Below are 18,926 nucleotides of genomic sequence, written 5' to 3'. Positions count from 1 at the left end.
GTCTTAATCATTTATTGACTAACTAACTAAATATTCACAGAAATGCATAAACAAACAACAGTAGATATGGTTACAAGGAAATGATAGGGGAGGTTCCCTAGTGGAATAAGCCGATATGACGGCTTGGTGGACAAAGGGAAGTGGGTGTGGACTGAGAAGGGCGGGAAGGACAAGAGTCACGACACAGTTGATAATTATAATAATTGAAATGCTAATCCTTTGCCCATGAATGCTCACATGAATGTGCACTTCCCTTACTGTGAGGGTCTATGAGACAATTCTGTGCTCCAGTCTCTGTCGACATCAAACCTATGGCCCCATAAACACTATAGGAAAGAATAGACAGATAATTCTCTAAATTTAAACCATAATTACTCGAAAAGTGTAAAACATGCCTGTCATCTTTGTAAGATAAATGTATGAATTTCCTATTGAAACTTTAACTGAAAACTTTAAAGCCATTCCATTTCAGTTGACAATAGGAAATAACTAACATTATCAATAATAAATGCAGTCACTTAGTAAAATGATTTATCAATCTCTAGGAGCTAAAACCATGTTGGCCTATTTGGTAATGTTTATCAATTTGGTGAACTTATTTAAATGAAACCAGATGTCAAATTTCATCAAACAATTAATACAATATTGAATATATGTACCATGAAGGTCATTAATGTTAAACAGAATTGGTACAAATATAGATCTTCTGGGATCCTAATAGATCCTGTTATCTTGTGCTGTTCTGAGAAACAATGCTGACATTATCAACTGTCAAAAAACATCTCTCTCTCAGTCTTTATTTAAACCTCTAGTGGGCGGTCTATGCAAAGTCTTCCATCATTTCACTCCATTATAATCAGACGCTCAGCTCTGGTCTTCTCATCATAGGCAACGTGGACTGACATTACAGCAAGCCCTGCACTAACCTGACTATCACTGAACAATTTTTTTATATTTTTTTATTTCACCTTTATTTAACCAGGTAGGCTAGTTGAGAACACCTTTATTTAACCAGGTAGGCTAGTTGAGAACACCTTTATTTAACCAGGTAGGCTAGTTGAGAACACCTTTATTTAACCAGGTAGGCTAGTTGAGAACACCTTTATGTAACCAGGTAGGCTAGTTGAGAACACCTTTATTTAACCAGGTAGGCTAGTTGAGAACACCTTTATTTAACCAGGTAGGCCAGTTGAGAACACCTTTATTTAACCAGGTAGGCTAGTTGAGAACACCTTTATTTAACCAGGTAGGCTAGTTGAGAACACCTTTATTTAACCAGGTAGGCTAGTTGAGAACACCTTTATTTAACCAGGTAGGCTAGTTGAGAACACCTTTATTTAACCAGGTAGGCTAGTTGAGAACACCTTTATTTAACCAGGTAGGCTAGTTGAGAACACCTTTATTTAACCAGGTAGGCTAGTTGAGAACACCTTTATTTAACCAGGTAGGCTAGTTGAGAACAAGTTCTCATTTGCAACTGCGACCTGGCCAAGATAAAGCATAGCAGTGTGAGCATACAACAAAGAGTTACACATGGAGTAAACAATTAACAAGTCAATAACACAGTAGAAAACAAAGGGGGGGTCTATATACAATGTGTGCAAAAGGCATGAGGAGGTAGGCAAATAATTACAATTTTGCAGATTAACACTGGAGTGATAAATGATCAGATGGTCATGTACAGGTAGAGATATTGGTGTGCAGAAGAGCAGAAAAGTAAATAAATAAAAACAGTATGGGGATGAGGTAGGTGAAAAGGGTGGGCTATTTACCAATAGACTATGTACAGCTGCAGCGATCGGTTAGCTGCTCAGATAGCTGATGTTTGAAGTTGGTGAGGGAGATAAAAGTCTCCAACTTCAGCGATTTTTGCAATTCGTTCCAGTCACAGGCAGCAGAGTACTGGAACGAAAGGCGGCCAAATGAGGTGTTGGCTTTAGGGATGATCAGTGAGATACACTGATACAATGAAACTGTCTGTTGTTTAGTTGTCATGGTAATGTCCATACACAGTAAGTAAAGCATTACATGGTGACTGAAGGATGTCTGAGTATCATAGTTCAAATGTGTTGACATGTTTTTATATTGCACGTGTTTGTTGTGATATCAGACTGGATCAGTCACCTTCTCAGGTGAAAATACCTGGACACTCTGTTAAAGTGTCCTGTATAATCTCTGGTTATTCAATGACTAGCCATGACATTCACTGGATAAGGCAGAAACCAGGGAAAGGACTTGAGTGGATTGGGAGAATAAACACTGGTTCAGGAACAGATGTTATCTATGCAGACTCCCTGAAAGGCCAGTTCACCCTGACTGAGGACATCTCTACAAGCACACAGTTCTTAGAGGCCAAGAGTCTGAGTTCAGAGGACTCTGCTGTTTATTATTGTGCTCGACAGGCACACTGACTGAAGCTGGTGAAGCAGCTGTACAAAAACAACACTAACAAAAAGGTTAGCTGGTGTACAACTTCCTCTCTTTGTGTCACACTAGAATAATACTGAGTTTCATTACTGTAAACAATATAACAATACCACAAAGCACTACACAATAAAAGACTCCAGCCTCTAACGTTCAAACTACACAAAAATATGATATCCTGTCCAGTCTGGTCAATCTTACTTGTTGTCACATGAACAAGTATCTAACATTCCAACTCCTGCCCTGTCTGGTCAAGCTTTCTTGTTGTCCCACATCATCTGCTACTGATTATACGACTGTCACTTTGATGTTACTTTCAACAGTGTGTAAGCTTTTCTCAAGTTTGAAATACTCTACACTACCCATGACAGCAGTAGCACCTACTACCCACAGTCTGGTCAGGGTCGGTTTATCATCTCCAGATACAATAGCACGAAACAGGTCTTTCTCTAGATGAACAGTCTGAAGACTCTGCTGTTTAATACACAGTGACACAGGCGTCTGCATGGCTGTACAACAACTGATCAAGTACTTCTCTCAAGTCAAATAGAAGTGAGACAGACAAACTGAGGATCCAGCATCAATTCTAAGTTAATTCAAAGCATATAATTTCTAATTGTAATGAACACGATGGGAGACAGAGTGCTGGTTTCAAGCGCAGGGTGCAGCACTTGTTTATTGTAAAGGACCACAGGAGGAAGCAGGTAGCTGGGTCCAGTGCAGGCAGAAGCTCACACACAGTGGGTCCAAAAGGGCAACAGTACAGGCAGGGAAAAGGCTAGTAACGTAGTCAGGGAGATCAGGCAATAGGTAGATACAGGAAATCCAATAAGCTAAAGTAAAGGCAGGGAATAGGCAAAAGGTCATTAGTGATGCAGGCAAAAACTATCATACAAGGGCGGAGTCACTCACGTGATTGGGCGCAAAGAACTTAACTAAATAGTGTGTGATAATGACATACAGGTGTGTGAACAGGTGATTATAATTCAGGTGATTGGCATCTGGAGAGTGAGCTGCGTTCAGGGGATCTAGGTGTTTGAGAGTGTGAGCTGGAAAGTGAGCTGCGTTCAGTGGAGGGTGTGAGTTGGAAGCAGACAATCATCAAGGTCAATGCAGCTTAATCCACTCCTCTGGCCACTTTGATCAGTAAATATCATCTTAATTACATTCACCTTTATGTCAGCCTAATCCAAATAAGAGTTTGGATTCCTGGTAGGTATTAATGAATGTCCTCATTGAGCATAATTAAATATAGAAGAAGAATTTTGATAACAGACTTACTTTTAACTCAACATATTAATTGTCCATGTATGTGCTGTATCTTTGGGGATACCAATAGTTCAGTTCTCACCATCTGTGCCTTTTGTGCAATTCTTCACAGCATCAATGATAATAATTATGGTAACATACTGTAAACAACGAGCAGAACAGAGGCATTCATAATCATTATGAATGGTTTAACCTTTAATCGTGAGAGCCATGAGATGGCGTCGTCCATGTAAGGGGAGGGTTTGACCGGCTAGGATGTCCTTGCCCCATCGCGCTCTAGCGATTCCCTGTGCTGGGCCGGGCGCATGCATGCACCCTAACTTCGGTCGCCAGCTGTACAGTGTTTCCTTCAACACATTGGTGCAGCTGTTTTCCGGGTTAAGCGAGCATTGTATCAAGAAGCAGTGTGGCTTGGGGTCGTGTTTCAGAGGACAAATGGCTCTCGACCTTTGCCTCTCCTGAGTCCGTTTCGCGATTAGCAGCGATGGGACAACACTGTAAATAATAACTATTAAAGGTTAAATCACTCATAACGTTGTTGACTAAATAACAACTATTAAATAGATACATTTAAATAAAAACAGCAGGATTTCTTCCTCATTACAGAGCATCTCAAGATGAACTCATACCACATGATCTATTTATCAAAGCTTCTTGTGATTGGTCCTCCCAGTGAGGAGGAGCTCATGCAAAACTCTCCTGTCGTCCATCTTTATTATTGTCTCTTTTAAAGGCTGTTTCTGCTGAGAACTGTCTCAACTACCTTTAGAGAACTACACAGATCACCATGTTTCCTACCACAGGAGTACTCTTACTGACAGTCTATCTAACAGGTGAGGATATTAACAATGTTAATCAAATGAATAAGTCAACACATCAGGATTTATTTACTTCATCATGATCTCTGCTTTATATTTCCAAAGGTGTTCATGGTCAGACACTGACTGAGTCTGGACCAGTGATTAAAATGCCTGGAGAATCCAACACACTGAGTTGTACCATCTCTGGGTTCACATTCAGTAACTACCATATGGCTTGGATGAAACAGGCTCCTGGGAAAGGACTTGAGTTTGTTGCCTTTATACACACTGGTGGATCGAGTCCATTCTATTCTCAGACAGTACAGGGTAGATTCACCATCTCCAGAGATGACTCCAGCAGTAAGCTGTACCTACAGATGAACAGTCTGAAGAGTGAGGACACAGCATTGTATTACTGTGCCCGATACACACACAGTGAGAGAGAGTGGTGAGAGAGCTGTACAAAAACCACTTCCCCATTCAACACAAGAAGCATCAATACCCTCAGATCAATGTTGTAGAATGACAATGTTCACAAGCACAACCATAATTGAAATAATTGTGTTCAAGATATTAGGATTACTAACAATGCAATAAACTATCAATGTCATATGTCCCACAACCAAGGTCTTTTCTAACCCCCACCATGTTCTCATGTTCTCATTTTGTGTCCCATAGTACGTCCCTCCGAGTCCTGGAGAGGAAAGAAGTGCAATTCCAGAGAACCAGTTCAGCTTCAACACAAACCATGTTCAGTGCATCTCTACTGCTGCTGCTGGCAGCTGTGTCCTATGAGTCTCTTTGGATCTGGGGGAAAAAACACATGAATGAAAATTGAATTAGACTGATAAAATTTGACACTATTTGTAGCTTGTAATTATCTCTTCCTTCTTTCTCTTCCCAAATGTGTTCACTGTGAATAACTCACTCAGCCAGCCTCTATGACTGTTCTGCCAGGTCAACCACTGACCATCTCCTGTAAAGTCTCATACTCTTTATCTAGCTATTGGACAGCTTGGATCCGACAACCTGCAGGGAAAGGACTGGAGTGGATTGGGCAAATATATACCGGAAACACAGTCTACAAGGATTCACTGACAAAAAGGTCAGCCTCACTTTAGACTCCTCTAACAAGATAATGACTATAACAGGGCCGAACCTGCAGACTGAAAACACAGCTGTTTAATATTGTGCCTGAGTCTTACAGTGATACAAACCAGGGCCAGACATGTACAAAAAATCACTCATCCTTTAAACATTTGGAGTTACATGTATCAATCAGGTGGGGTGATATTAACCTTAACAAGTCAAATCCATGATGGATTGATTCATTTAGTGTATACTACGTTGGTATCTTTGAAATTATAAAAAAAGATTTGCTTCGACATAATATATACATGTCGGGAGGTTGGAACTTGTGGTTGGTGCATTTATACGGAGACTTGCGAAAGTATTCGCCCCCCTTGAACTTTGCGACCTTTTGCCACATTTCAGGCTTCAAACATAAAGATATAAAACTGTATTTTTTTGTGAAGAATCAACAACAAGTGGGACACAATCATGAAGTGGAACGACATTTATTGGATATTTCAAACTTTTTGAACAAATCAAAAACTGAAAAATTGGGCGTGCAAAATTATTCAGCCCCCTTAAGTTAATACTTTGTAGCGCCACCTTTTGCTGCGATTACAGCTGTATGTCGCTTGGGGTATGTCTCTATCAGTTTTACACATCGAGAGACTGAAATTCTTTCCCATTCCTCCTTGCAAAACAGCTCGAGCTCAGTGAGGTTGGATGGAGAGCATTTGTGAACAGCAGTTTTCAGTTCTTTCCACAGATTCTCGATTGGATTCAGGTCTGGACTTTGACTTGGCCATTCTAACACCTGGATATGTTTATTTTTGAACCATTCCATTGTAGATTTTGCTTTATGTTTTGGATCATTGTCTTGTTGGAAGACAAATCTCCGTCCCAGTCTCAGGTCTTTTGCAGACTCCATCAGGTTTTCTTCCAGAATGGTCCTGTATTTGGCTCCATCCATCTTCCCATCAATTTTAACCATCTTCCCTGTCCCTGCTGAAGAAAATCAGGCCCAAACCATGATGCTGCCACCACCATGTTTGACAGTGGGGATGGTGTGTTCAGGGTTGATGAGCTGTGTTGCTTTTACGCCAAACATAACGTTTTGCATTGTTGCCAAAAAGTTCAATTTTGGTTTCATCTGACCAGAGCACCTTCTTCCACATGTTTGGTGTGTCTCCCAGGTGGCTTGTGGCAAACTTTAAACAACACTTTTTATGGACATCTTTAAGAAATGGCTTTCTTCTTGCCACTCTTCCATAAAGGCCAGATTTGTGCAATATACGACTGATTGTTGTCCTATGGACAGAGTCTCCCACCTCAGCTGTAGATCTCTGCAGTTCATCCAGAGTGATCATGGGCCTCTTGGCTGCATCTCTGATCAGTCTTCTCCTTGTATGAGCTGAAAGTTTAGAGGGACGGCCAGGTCTTGGTAGATTTGCAGTGGTCTGATACTCCTTCCATTTCAATATTATCGCTTGCACAGTGCTCCTTGGGATGTTTAAAGCTTGGGAAATCTTTTTGTATCCAAATCCGGCTTTAAACTTCTTCACAACAGTATCTCGGACCTGCCTGGTGTGTTCCTTGTTCTTCATGATGCTCTCTGCGCTTTTAACGGACCTCTGAGACTATCACAGTGCAGGTGCATTTATACGGAGACTTGATTACACACAGGTGGATTGTATTTATCATCATTAGTCATTTAGGTCAACATTGGATCATTCAGAGATCCTCACTGAACTTCTGGAGAGAGTTTGCTGCACTGAAAGTAAAGGGGCTGAACAATTTTGCACGCCCAATTATTCAGTTTTTGATTTGTTAAAAAAGTTTGAAATATCCAATAAATGCCGTTCCACTTCATGATTGTGTCCCACTTGTTGTTCATTCTTCACAAAAAAATACAGTTTTATATCTTTATGTTTGAAGCCTGAAATGTGGCAAAAGGTCGCAAAGTTCAAGGGGGGCGAATACTTTCGCAAGGCACTGTATATTTGCTCCATATATAGCTCCAACCTTCTACATAATATAATATTTAACCACAAGTTCCAACCTCACAAGGTACTGTCGTGACGTTGTATTAGTTAATGTGACGACTGTTGCTCATCGAATAATTAAAGGTTTCTAATTGCGTGATTAACTGAATCAAGCAATTATTAACTCATTAACCTGGGGAATCATGGGAGAATTAGTTTTATTGAGTTTCTATTTCCCAAATTAACTCAAAGAATATCAGAATATCGATTTTACAACACCCGCTAATGAATCAGTTCCCTCCACAGTCTCGTTCTGAACGTCGCATAATCCGGGAATCGGCACGGACCCGGGTCTCAATGAGTTCGTACCACACCAATCTTAGTTGAGTATTCATTTACTAGAAAGCTAAAATGATGATAAGAGATACACAATCACAAAAACACATTCTAGGCTATTGATTAGAACCTATTATAACCTTTTGTGACTAGGGGGCAGTATTTTCATTTTTGGAAAAATAACGTTCCCGTAGTAAACAGATATTTTGTCAGAACAAGATGCTAGAATATGCATATAATTGACAGTTTAGGATAGAAAACACTCTAAAGTTTCCAAAACTGTAAAAATATTGTCTGTGAGTATAACAGAACTGATGTTGCAGGCGAAAGCCTGAGAAAAATCCAAACAGGAAGGGACTCTTATTTAGAAGGCTCTGCGTTCCTATGCGTCCCTATTGAGCAGTGAATGAGATATCAACCAGATTCCTTTTTCTATGGTTTCCCTAATGTGTCTAGTGTCACAATACATAGTTTCAGGCTTTTATTTAGAAAAATTAGCCTGAACGTCAACATTGCGTCAGTGGTCAGCTGAAGTCTCTCAGAGTGTTTGGTGCGTAAAGGACAAATGCGGCCATTGTTTCTCTCTATCCTACTAAGAAGCCACCAGTCCCGGTTGATATATTATTGAATAGATATTTGAAAAACACCTTGAGGATTGATTATAAACAACGTTTGCCATGTTTCTGTCGATATTATGGAGCTAATTTTGAATATTTTTCGGCGTTTTCGTGACTGCAATTTCCGGGCGATATCTCAGCCAAACGTGAAGAACAAATGGAGCTATTTCGCCTACAAAAATAATATTTTTGGAAAAAAGGAACATTGGCTATCTAACTGGGAGTCTCGTGAGTGAAAACATCCGAAGCTCATCAAAGGTAAACGATTTAATTTGATTGCTTTTCTGATTTCCGTGACCAAGTTACCAGTTGCTAGCTGGACAAAATGCTATGCTAGGCTATCGATAAACTTACACAAATGCTTGTCTAGCTTTGGCTGTAAAGCCTATTTTGAAAATTGTGAGATGACAGGGTGATTAAAAAAAGGCTAAGCTGTGTCTCAATATGTTTCACTTGTGATTTTCATGAATAGGAATGTTTTCTAGGAATATTTATGTCCGTTGCGTTATGCTAATTAGTGTCAGTCAATGATTTCGCTCCCTCATGCGGGATGGGGAGTCACTAGAGGATAACGGACCAACACACTATGGCGCGTGTTACTCAAAATGGGGATTTAAAAGAGAGAAAAAGAGAAAGTACACAAAATAAATATGCATTTGAGGGAATTTGTCAGCTATGCTTATTCTAACCCTAGCGTTGCCCCAAACTCCCGCTCTTATGGGTCAGAATATAATGATGTAATTATGTGGGGAAGGTCTCCCTGGATTCTCCGTGTGGACTGTTCAGGCTGCTCAATGACGCACTTCTCCGGTGCAATTCTCTGGTTCTTCTCTCGATATCAGTGTCCTTTTGGCTTAGGGTTCTGTTCCCTTGCCCTTGCTCTGGAAGGGCTCTTCTAAGGACAGACAGCTCTGTAGCTCAGAGCTCACAGCGTAGGAATGAAACAGTGTAGATACCACGATTTGATGGGGAGTAGAGGCTAGGTGGTTCGACTTGAATTCACCCGATAAGACACAGCTACTCATCCACTGCTTGGGTAGAAAAATATTTTTTTGTCTTCAAACTTGTTCTGCGTTTTGGGTTCGTTGACTTTATTAGACCTCGGCTGCAACTTGGGCCACTTAGTCTTATCTGTTAATTCTTCACTCACAGGTTTTGTACCCTCAGGTCAGAAGTGGGCGTAATCGCCTTCAGGGCAATTCTCTGGGCGTACCAAGTTAAAACCAGTTATGCATTAGGGGGCGCTATTAAAATTTTGGGATGAAAAACATTCCCGTTTTAAACAAGATATTTTGTCACGAAAAGATGCTCGACTATTCATATAATTGACAGCTTTGGAAAGAAAACACTCTGACGTTTCCAAAACTGCAAAGATATTGTCTGTGAGTGCCACAGAACTGAAGCTCATTCGTAGCTCATTCACAGCCATATAAGGAGTCATTGGCATGAGGCGGTTTTAAAAAATGTGGCACTTCCTGATTGGATTTTTATCTGGGTTTCGCCTGTATCATCAGTTCTATGGCACTCACAGACAATATCTTTGCAGTTTTGGAAACGTCAGAGTGTTTTCTTTCCAAATAATATATTTATTTCATTTGAGATTTTCATGAATAGGAAAAGTTTCTAGGGGTATTTTTGTCCACTGCGTTATGCTAATTCGTTTGAGGCTATGATTACGCTCCCGGATCCGGGATTGCTCGTCGCAAGAGGTTAAGAGCAAGGTCTAGATTTTACTCAAATCCAATTTTAGACAACAAACTTCACATTTCATCTTTACCAAAACATTCTCTTTGATTTGGACATTTTCCACACAACGTACAATGTATAAACATGAAACATATACTTGGAAAACTCTTCACGTTACAATGTTTTCATAATAACGTAATTTATTAACCTTTAATAACAAAACAAAAATGACATACATTTTCATATTCCATCTATCGTCATGACCACCATTGTGGCTGAGGGAAACCATTGTTCCAAAGGGCCTTTATTGGATGTTTAATGTCCTGAGGGTGGTTCTCCATATTGAGGGGACACAGGAATGTTGTGTGGCCTAATATTACCAGGGTCGTGAGGGGTGTCATGACATTGGCCTAGGGGTAGGTTTATGACAGTCATAAATACCTCTTCCCCCCTTTTTCCTCTCTCTACCCTTCTGATGTTACATTTGCAAAACCCTTGATTAACATAGAGATTCTGGGAACATCAGAAGGTGGGGAGAAAATGAACTATATTCTGGTAATCCGACCAATTGAACATATGCGGTGGTACTTAATGAATATGATGTCAGCTGAGACATTCTCATCAATGATAAGATGATATAAACTCTACAGTGGAAAGTCTACACATCAGAGTTATAGGATTCACAAGAAATTGTTGTTCAATTTAAATGTTTAAATATGAAATTATTCATGATGGGATGAAATGTGATTTTAGCTTCTAAAATGTGACATTTGGGTTTTCATAAGATAGGGCTCTGCTCAATCAGTGGCCCGCCCCTGTGAAGGGACATGGGCTATAAAACTTTTCAAACACGCCCTCCTCTCCGTTCCTATATAAAACCTTGACGACAATTCAAAAGCATAATGGCAGAGTCTGCAAAAGCCAGCAGCAGAGGGCAGCAAGAGGAGGAGGGTCAGGTACATGTTTTTGATATTGATCGCTGGCTCCCTTTTAAGTAATTTGTGTGTCAAATTTTTGAATCACAGTGCTTAATGCATCAGATAAGCTCAGTAGCCTAGGTATAGTTGATTTTGTTCAATCATAGGGTGTGTCTATATGGAAAAATACATGTTTTCACATTTCTGAAAAATCGATTGGTTGAAAGAAAAGATGACTCTCAATCGACCAAGATTTTATTTAGTCAAGGACAGTCCTACTTGTTTTGTAGCCGGTGACAATGACACAAATGTTCCAGCGAGCAATGATCAGCTCTGCAAAGCTCTTCAAGTGGTCATCGGCTATTTTAAGATGTAATCATGCATTTGTTGTTAGCCACTTCTATTCCTTCTATAACACATTTGCTACTGTAAACATGCATCAGGTATCTAATCAGACAAGGTGTTTTATTGTAAAGCTAGGCCTATAAGGGACAAAGAGTTTTTCTGAAGTAGACTCTAAAGATAGATTAATTGGTGCAAGAAACTAACATGACAAATGAAGTAGTCATAAGTAGGTAAACCCTGTCTTGGTCAAAATGAATGAGACTAAAACTATTTATTTACAACACCTCACACTTAAACTATTTACAATATGCTTCACTGGGAAAACATTATAAAAAGAATAACACTAAAAACTGAAGGAATAAAAAGCAGCCTTAGGAAAAGCAACGCTTAAAAATGTGTGTTTTAAGATGTCTTTAAAAAATGTCCACAGTTTTGGCCCCCTTCAGGTTTTCTGGCAGGCAATTCCAGAGGTGGTGGGCATTGTAAATAAAGCCTGCCTCTCCATGTGTCACGTTCTGACCTTAGTTCTTTTGTTATGTCTTTGTATTAGTATGGTCAGGACGTGAGTTGGGTGGGTTGACTATGTTAGTTTTTCTATGATTTGCTATTTCTGTGTTTGGCGTGGTATGGTTCTCAATCAGAGGCAGCTGTCGATCGTTGTCCCTGATTGAGAACCATATTTAGGTAGCCTGTTTTCTTGTGTGTTTTGTGGGTGATTGTTTTCCGTGTTAGTGTTTGTTCCACATGGTACTGTTTCGGTTTGTTATTTCACGTTATCGTTTATTGTTTTGTTCAGTGTTCATTATTCATTAAAAGCTATGAACACTTACCACGCTGCGCATTGGTCCTCCAATCCTTCCTACTATTCCTCCTCATCAGAGGAGGAAGACAACCATTACACCATGCCTCTTGGTCCTAGGCTTTGGGATAGTTAAAAGGCCAGTGCCAGAAGATCTGAGGGACCAACTGGGTACATAATTTAAAAGCATATTTGTAATGTTTTGTGGAGCACAATCATGGATTGATTTAAAACCAATAGAAGAATCTTAAAATGCATGCTAAAACTCACAGACAGCCAGTGCAGAGACCTTATAACCGAGGTTTGATTGATGTGTTTGACACTGTTCCATTTAGATAGATTCCATACATTACAATGAGCCTGTCCTCCTATAGCTCATCCCTCCAGCCTCCTCTGGTGTACATTGTGTTAATGTAGTTGTGTTGACAATATACTGGTTGAGACTTTCATTGAATGTTACTCTGCTGTACTGATGCGCTCTGTTGACTCTGCTGCCAGTTAGATTCTCTGATAGGTTTTTGTACAGAATCTTCACTCACTCACACCACTGTGTCTCTTGCACAGTAATACACAGCAGAGTCCTCTGTTCTCAGACCAGACAGCATCAAAGTCAACATGCTGTTACTAGTATCTTTAGTGGTTTCCATACGTCCTTCAAACTTTTTAGCATGGTAACCTAGGCCTAATCCAGAATAACCCAACCACTCCAGGGATTTTCCTGCTGGTTGTCGTATCCAGTGTGTGTGGTGGCTGGAAACGGTATATCCAGATATCTTACAGGACAGACTGAGAGTTTCTCCGGGATTTTTCTGGACAAGACTAGAGGGAATGGACTCCAGACTCTGACCATTGCAACCTGATAGAGAGAGAGAAATAAATAGGAATAATGTGTGAGAGAATAGGAAGGAAGCAGAACATTTAAGAAAAGCAAAAGAGAGTTTCCCAGAAACTTTTTCCAGGTTCAGTCATTCCTCATTAAGAACAGTTGATGAGAAGTAAAACCAAGCAGAACTCACAGGGCAGACAGAGCGAGAGCAGCAGAAGGTAGAGTTTTCCCATCATCCTGAAGGTGGAAATATGAACTCAGCTGCTCCACACAAGACAAGACAACAAGTCAGCCGCAGAACATAAGTATATATGAACTCTGAGGGATCTGGATTTACATCATGATGTCATGGGGGAGGGGCTGATGAATGAGGTCAGAAGTCAATTTATGGCTCATCAGTAGTGCCGGGAGTTGTCCTTTATCACATTTTTTTTTTTTTTTACCTTTATTTAACTAGGCAAGTCAGTTAAATAACAAATTCTTATTTTCAATGACAGCCTAGGAACAGTGGGGTAGAACAACAGATTTGTACCTTGTCAGCTCTGGGATTTGAACTTGCAACCTTCCAGTTACTAGTCCAATGCTTTAACCACTAGGCTACCCTGCTGCCCAGAACAGAGTTGTCCCTGGTCAAGTCACTTAGTCAAAAAAAACTCCAGGGCCTACTGACCACAAACATAACTGACTCAAGGACTGGAAGAAATGTGGGAAATGTGATGATTTTCTAAATATTGACAATCTTCATTAAATTGAGGATTCATTTAAATGGCATATGCTGTATAGACATCCATTTGTTAAGAAAATAATTAATATGTATTATAAAGTCAATACATGAAGGGCATGGGTGACAAACACAGTACAATACTATTCACAGAACCTTTTTTCCAACGGAGAAGTTAAGCAAAATCTTTAATAGAAACAGAGGCCATTTTACATTTATACTTGAATGAACACAGTTTAATGAGATTCAACACCTCACATAGCCTGTCCTATGTTTTGTTTCTCCATACATGTGTATAGATGATGTAATTAAGTAGAACCAATGAGTGTTGAACATGTTAAATAAACTTTAGGCCCAGTCTATCCTGTCTCAGGACTTGTTATGGACAGAGCACTCCATCTCCAGGAGACTGTTACTTTTAAAACAGTTCATATGCTTTAAGACATGCAAATACACAGAAAGGACAAAAATGTCGATGTTTTCAGCTACAATTGTGGTCTGTAGGACCATGCTGAACAAGGAGAACTTTACCTCGTAAGAATCTGACTTTCTGGGCCTGAGATATTGAAACTTTTAAGTTATTTTAAAGATGTAAAATGTACAAGTAGTGAAATCGTCACAGATTCTGACCAAATTGACTGAAAATATCAATATAAACAAACTATTTAATTGTACATACTTAGAGTTTGGAATAAACACATTTATAGTTACTTGTCATAATTATTTTGCTTTAAGTCAAACAGAAACAACATATTTTCCATCATTTTGGTCACTGTATGAAAAGTAACTATTAATGCATGTGTTCCACAGTCTAAGGGCTTATGTTTGATAATCCACTCTGTTCCACACAGGCCCTGCTCTACTTTTCACAATGTTGTCTGTTTCTCTCCCACACCCCACCCTTCCCGTTTCCACTCTGTGACCCTCACAGCTGTGTGGCACCACGCTTGGTGAACTCTAGTCGGTGTGTTTCAGGGTCCCAGTTTAGCATCTCTGATGATTCAGATAGACAGTTTAAGTAGTTAAGTAGCCCAGGAACTGCAGCGACTGTTTCTCTACACTTTCATGATCTAATTCTCACTAGCTTGTTTCAACTGAGGAGAAACTGTGTTTTGCATCAGCCAGCTGGTGGCTGGTAACCATACAATGTTTCAACCACAAGAACACAATTTGCATTTGGTTTTAATAAATGGGGAGACGGTTCAAATAATGAGACAATTGAATCACAACTTCATTTATATTAGAAGCCGTTGTCGACAGCTGTATTCATTTTATTATTTAATATTTTCAGTCATTCACTGCTACTCATCAAACACAATGTTATTGACACACCATATTCATGGTTTATGTTTGTAATGCAAAAAACACACCTTTCTTGAATTGCGTTGAACAATAAGCCATTAACTAAAATAACAAATGTCCATATTTATTTAGTTGTTTTTTATTCACCTTTACTTAACCAGGTAGGTGAGTTGAGAACAAGTTCTCATTTACAACGGCGACCTGGCCAAGATAAAGCAAGCCATTGCGACTAACAACATGTGGTTTCTCATTTCTGTCCAGGGCACCTCCCCCTAAATACTTTAGTATGCCTTAATTGTAATTATTTATAGTGGAGAAAGTTAAAAATGGGTTTTTATCAGGTGTGTCAATCAAAATGAGTGTTGGGCACAGCAGTTCAAAGCTCCCCAAGCATGACTTCTACCCAGGATGCACCTGCACTCCGATAAAGCCATTTCCCTGATATAGCATCTTGATTAACCCTAAAATGGACCAATGTATCACTGTGAAAGTGCAGTAACACATTTAAAAACAACACACAACAGTGATGTATTGAAGATGTGGGAGAAAATGTCAAATTATGACTTGAAGTGTGTCACAATAAATACTGATACATTAATTGACAGAACATAATGCAGAACCACATTGTGGACCACTCAAGAGTTTTGAGACATTGTAGGTAATCATATGTAAACATAGTACAATATGTAATTGGTATCAGCTATAAAAAATTACGACCAGGATTACGACAGAAACAAACATCTCTCTGGTAAGAAGAAGGGCGGGGTGTATGCCTTATGATTAACAAGTCAAGGTGTTATCATAAAAACATACAGGAACTTGTTACGATCATCGTCCTCGTCTGATGAGGAGTAAGAGATATCAGACCAATTTGCAGTGTGTTAAGTGTCCATTTTAATATGTAAAACTGAACACTACAAAATACAAAATAACAAAGTGAAAGGACAAACGAAACAGTCCCGTATGGCACAAACACTGACACAGGAAACAATCACCCACAAAATACCCAAAGAATATGGCTGCCTAAATATGGTTCCCAATCAGGGACAATGATAAACAGCTGCCTCTAATTGAGAACCAAACTAGGCAACCATGCACATAAAAACACCTAGTCTAGTAAAATCCCATAAACATACAAAAAAACACATACATCACCCTTGTCACACCCTGACCTAACCAAAATAACCAAGCAAACAAAGAATACTAAGGTCAGGGCGTGACAGAACTCAAGTCCCTTTGTTCACCTGACCTAGAATTCCTTACAGTCAAATGCCGATTGCATTATCTTCCAAACTGGAAACCACATATCCTGAGGCTGCATTTATTGTAGCTGGGGATTTTAACGTAACTATTTTAAAAACAAGGCTCCCTAAATTTAATCAACATATTGAATGCGCGACCCGGGCTGGCAAAATTCTGGATCATTGCTACTCTAACTTCCGCAACGCATACAAAGCCCTCCCTCAACCTCCTTTCGGCAAATCTGACCACGACTCCATTTTGATGCTCCCAGCCTATAGACAGAAACTAAACAGGAAACGCCCGTGCTCAGGTCTGTTCAACGTTGATCCGACCAATCTGATTCCATGCTTCAAGACTGCTTCGATTACGTGGACTGGGATATGTTCCAGGTAGCCTCAGACAACAACATTGATGTATACGCTGATTCGGTGAGTGAGTTTATTAGCATGTGCATCAGTGATGTTGTACCTATGGTGACTATTAAAACCTTCTCCAACCAGAAACCGTAGATTGATGGCAGCATTCGCGTAAAACTGAAAGGGCGAACCACTGCTTTTAATCATGGCAAGGCGACCGGAAACATGACCGAATATAAACAGTGTAGATATTGCCTCTGCAAGGCAATCAAGCAAGCTTAGAGTCAGTATAGAGACAAAGTAGAGTCAAAATTACAATGGGCTCAGAACAGGGTGCATGGCTGGCCCTTAAATGTATACGGAGAGCTAACATTAATGATATGCATGTCAATCTCTCATGGCTCAAAGTGGAGGAGAGATTGACTTCACCACTACATGTTGTTGTAAGAAGTGTTGACATGCTGAATGCACCGAGGTCTCTGTTTAAACTACTAGCACACAGCTCGGACACCCATACATACCCCACAAGACATGCCACCAGAGGTCTCTTCACAGTCCCCAAGTCAAGAAGCGACTATGGGAGGTGCAGAGTGATACATAGAGCCATGAATACATGGAACTCTATTCCACATCAGGTAACTGATGCAGTAGAATCAGATTTCAAAAACAGATAAAAAACATGTTATGGAACAGCAGGTACAGACACAGGCATACACACACACATGCTAGCACACACACTCTACACACACGTACACTGTAATATTGTTGTATCGGGGTATTATACTATTTGTATTGTAGATATGTAGTGGTGTAATAATGTTATATTATGTACTGTTTATCTTTAGGTGTATGTGTATTGCAACTGCCTTTATGTGTTTGGACACCAGGAAGAGTAGCTGCTGCCTCGGCAGGAACTAATGGGGATCCTTAATGAATACAAATACTCAGACATTCTTCAGTCACAATTATGTACTATATAGGGCTTACTTACAGTGTATAGACATCACCATGACAACTTGTGTGGTCAGTTTATGCATAGCACTGCAGCCTCCTGTGTCACTGTGTCTCTGACACAATAATAAACAGCAGAGTCTTCAGTGTTCAGGTTGTTCATCTGGAGATACACCTGGAGATTGTGAACTGACCCTGAACTGACTGGGAGTAGTAGATAGTACTACCACTTGGACCATGAATACAAGCTATCCATTCCAACCATTTACCAGAAGCCTTTCTGATCTAGTTCGTCAGAGCTAGTTGAGATTCCAGAATATGTACAGGTCAGTTTGTGGGATTCTCCAGACATTTTAGCAACTGGTTCAGAATCAGTCAGTGTTTGGCCCTGGAAACCTGTGAAAATTCAAAATGACAATGTTTAACACTATCACATAAAAAAATACTTTGAAGTTTGAACACATCCCATTTTATTAATCTGTAGGGCATAAATCTGTTGTTATTGAGTTATAATGGTTACAATTAATACTAGTTGAAAAAGCCTGTTTGAGAATGATTCTAGTGGACAAAACAGACTCACACACATACCGTGAATGAACACCAACATAAGTATTAAACTATAGAGTCCTCATTGTTCAGTATTAGTTAATGCAGGTCTCGCATTAACGAATACTGTTAATAATGCAGACAACGCTGATAAACTGAGAGGGCATTGAACAGAGAGCAGTTGCACTTGGCCAAATCAATTCCAGTAATTAACTAAATAATTATACGTTTACTATGACACTTCACGACCCACCAATAACACTTTTGGTCATGACTGATACTTTAACCCATTACAGTCTAAGTGCTGGCTGGGGTATGGGTGAGGGGTTGTACTATAGTTTGCCATCAGATATTATATTTAATTTTGATTCACATGATTACTTTTATGACTTTTTCTTCATATTTTTGATCCAAAAATGGCAGGTACGTGTTTTTCTATGTTTTCATGGTTCATCATTTTAGATTTAATTGAAAATCTGATCTGTCTATGAGAGTATTTCATGTGTCGACCAGTGTGTGTAGTTGATGCAAATGGTGTTGAATTTAGTCTTTTAGAAACTTTCATACTAAGATCAATGTTAAGCAGTTTTTGTACAGCACTGCACAATAATAAACAGCAGAGTCGTCAGTCTTCAGATTGTTCATCTGGAGATACACCTGCTCTTTGCTATTGTCTCTGGAGATGGTGAACCGACACTGAAAAGACTGGGAATAGTAGATGTAACTACTACTACTG

General features: G+C 39.6%; 1 protein-coding gene across 18 annotated transcripts in view; it reads right to left on the bottom strand.

The window, feature by feature from the left end:
- The window catches only part of LOC109876272 (uncharacterized), a 239,151-nt gene that overhangs the window by 153,034 nt on the left and 67,191 nt on the right, over positions 1–18,926 (bottom strand). For 8 of the 18 annotated variants that reach the window (XM_031834922.1, XM_031834917.1, XM_031834921.1 and 5 more), the window contains exons 1-2: positions 13,263–13,393; positions 12,800–13,102 (exon numbers count right to left, since the gene is read on the bottom strand). The exons of 2 other annotated variants lie outside the window; for them this stretch is intronic. In XM_031834922.1, the coding sequence (XP_031690782.1) occupies positions 12,800–13,102; positions 13,263–13,308 (349 nt within the window). In that variant the 5' untranslated portion in view covers positions 13,309–13,393. Of the gene's footprint in view, positions 1–9,193; positions 9,201–12,796; positions 13,103–13,262; positions 13,394–18,926 lie in introns of those variants that run through there. 8 more of the 18 variants (XM_031834905.1, XM_031834914.1, XM_031834906.1 and 5 more) reach the window with 3 other exon arrangements.

This window comes from Oncorhynchus kisutch, linkage group LG10 (genome assembly GCF_002021735.2).
Source record: "Oncorhynchus kisutch isolate 150728-3 linkage group LG10, Okis_V2, whole genome shotgun sequence".
Lineage (NCBI taxonomy): Eukaryota > Metazoa > Chordata > Actinopteri > Salmoniformes > Salmonidae > Oncorhynchus > Oncorhynchus kisutch.
This window is presented reverse-complemented; position numbering and strand designations above follow the sequence as displayed.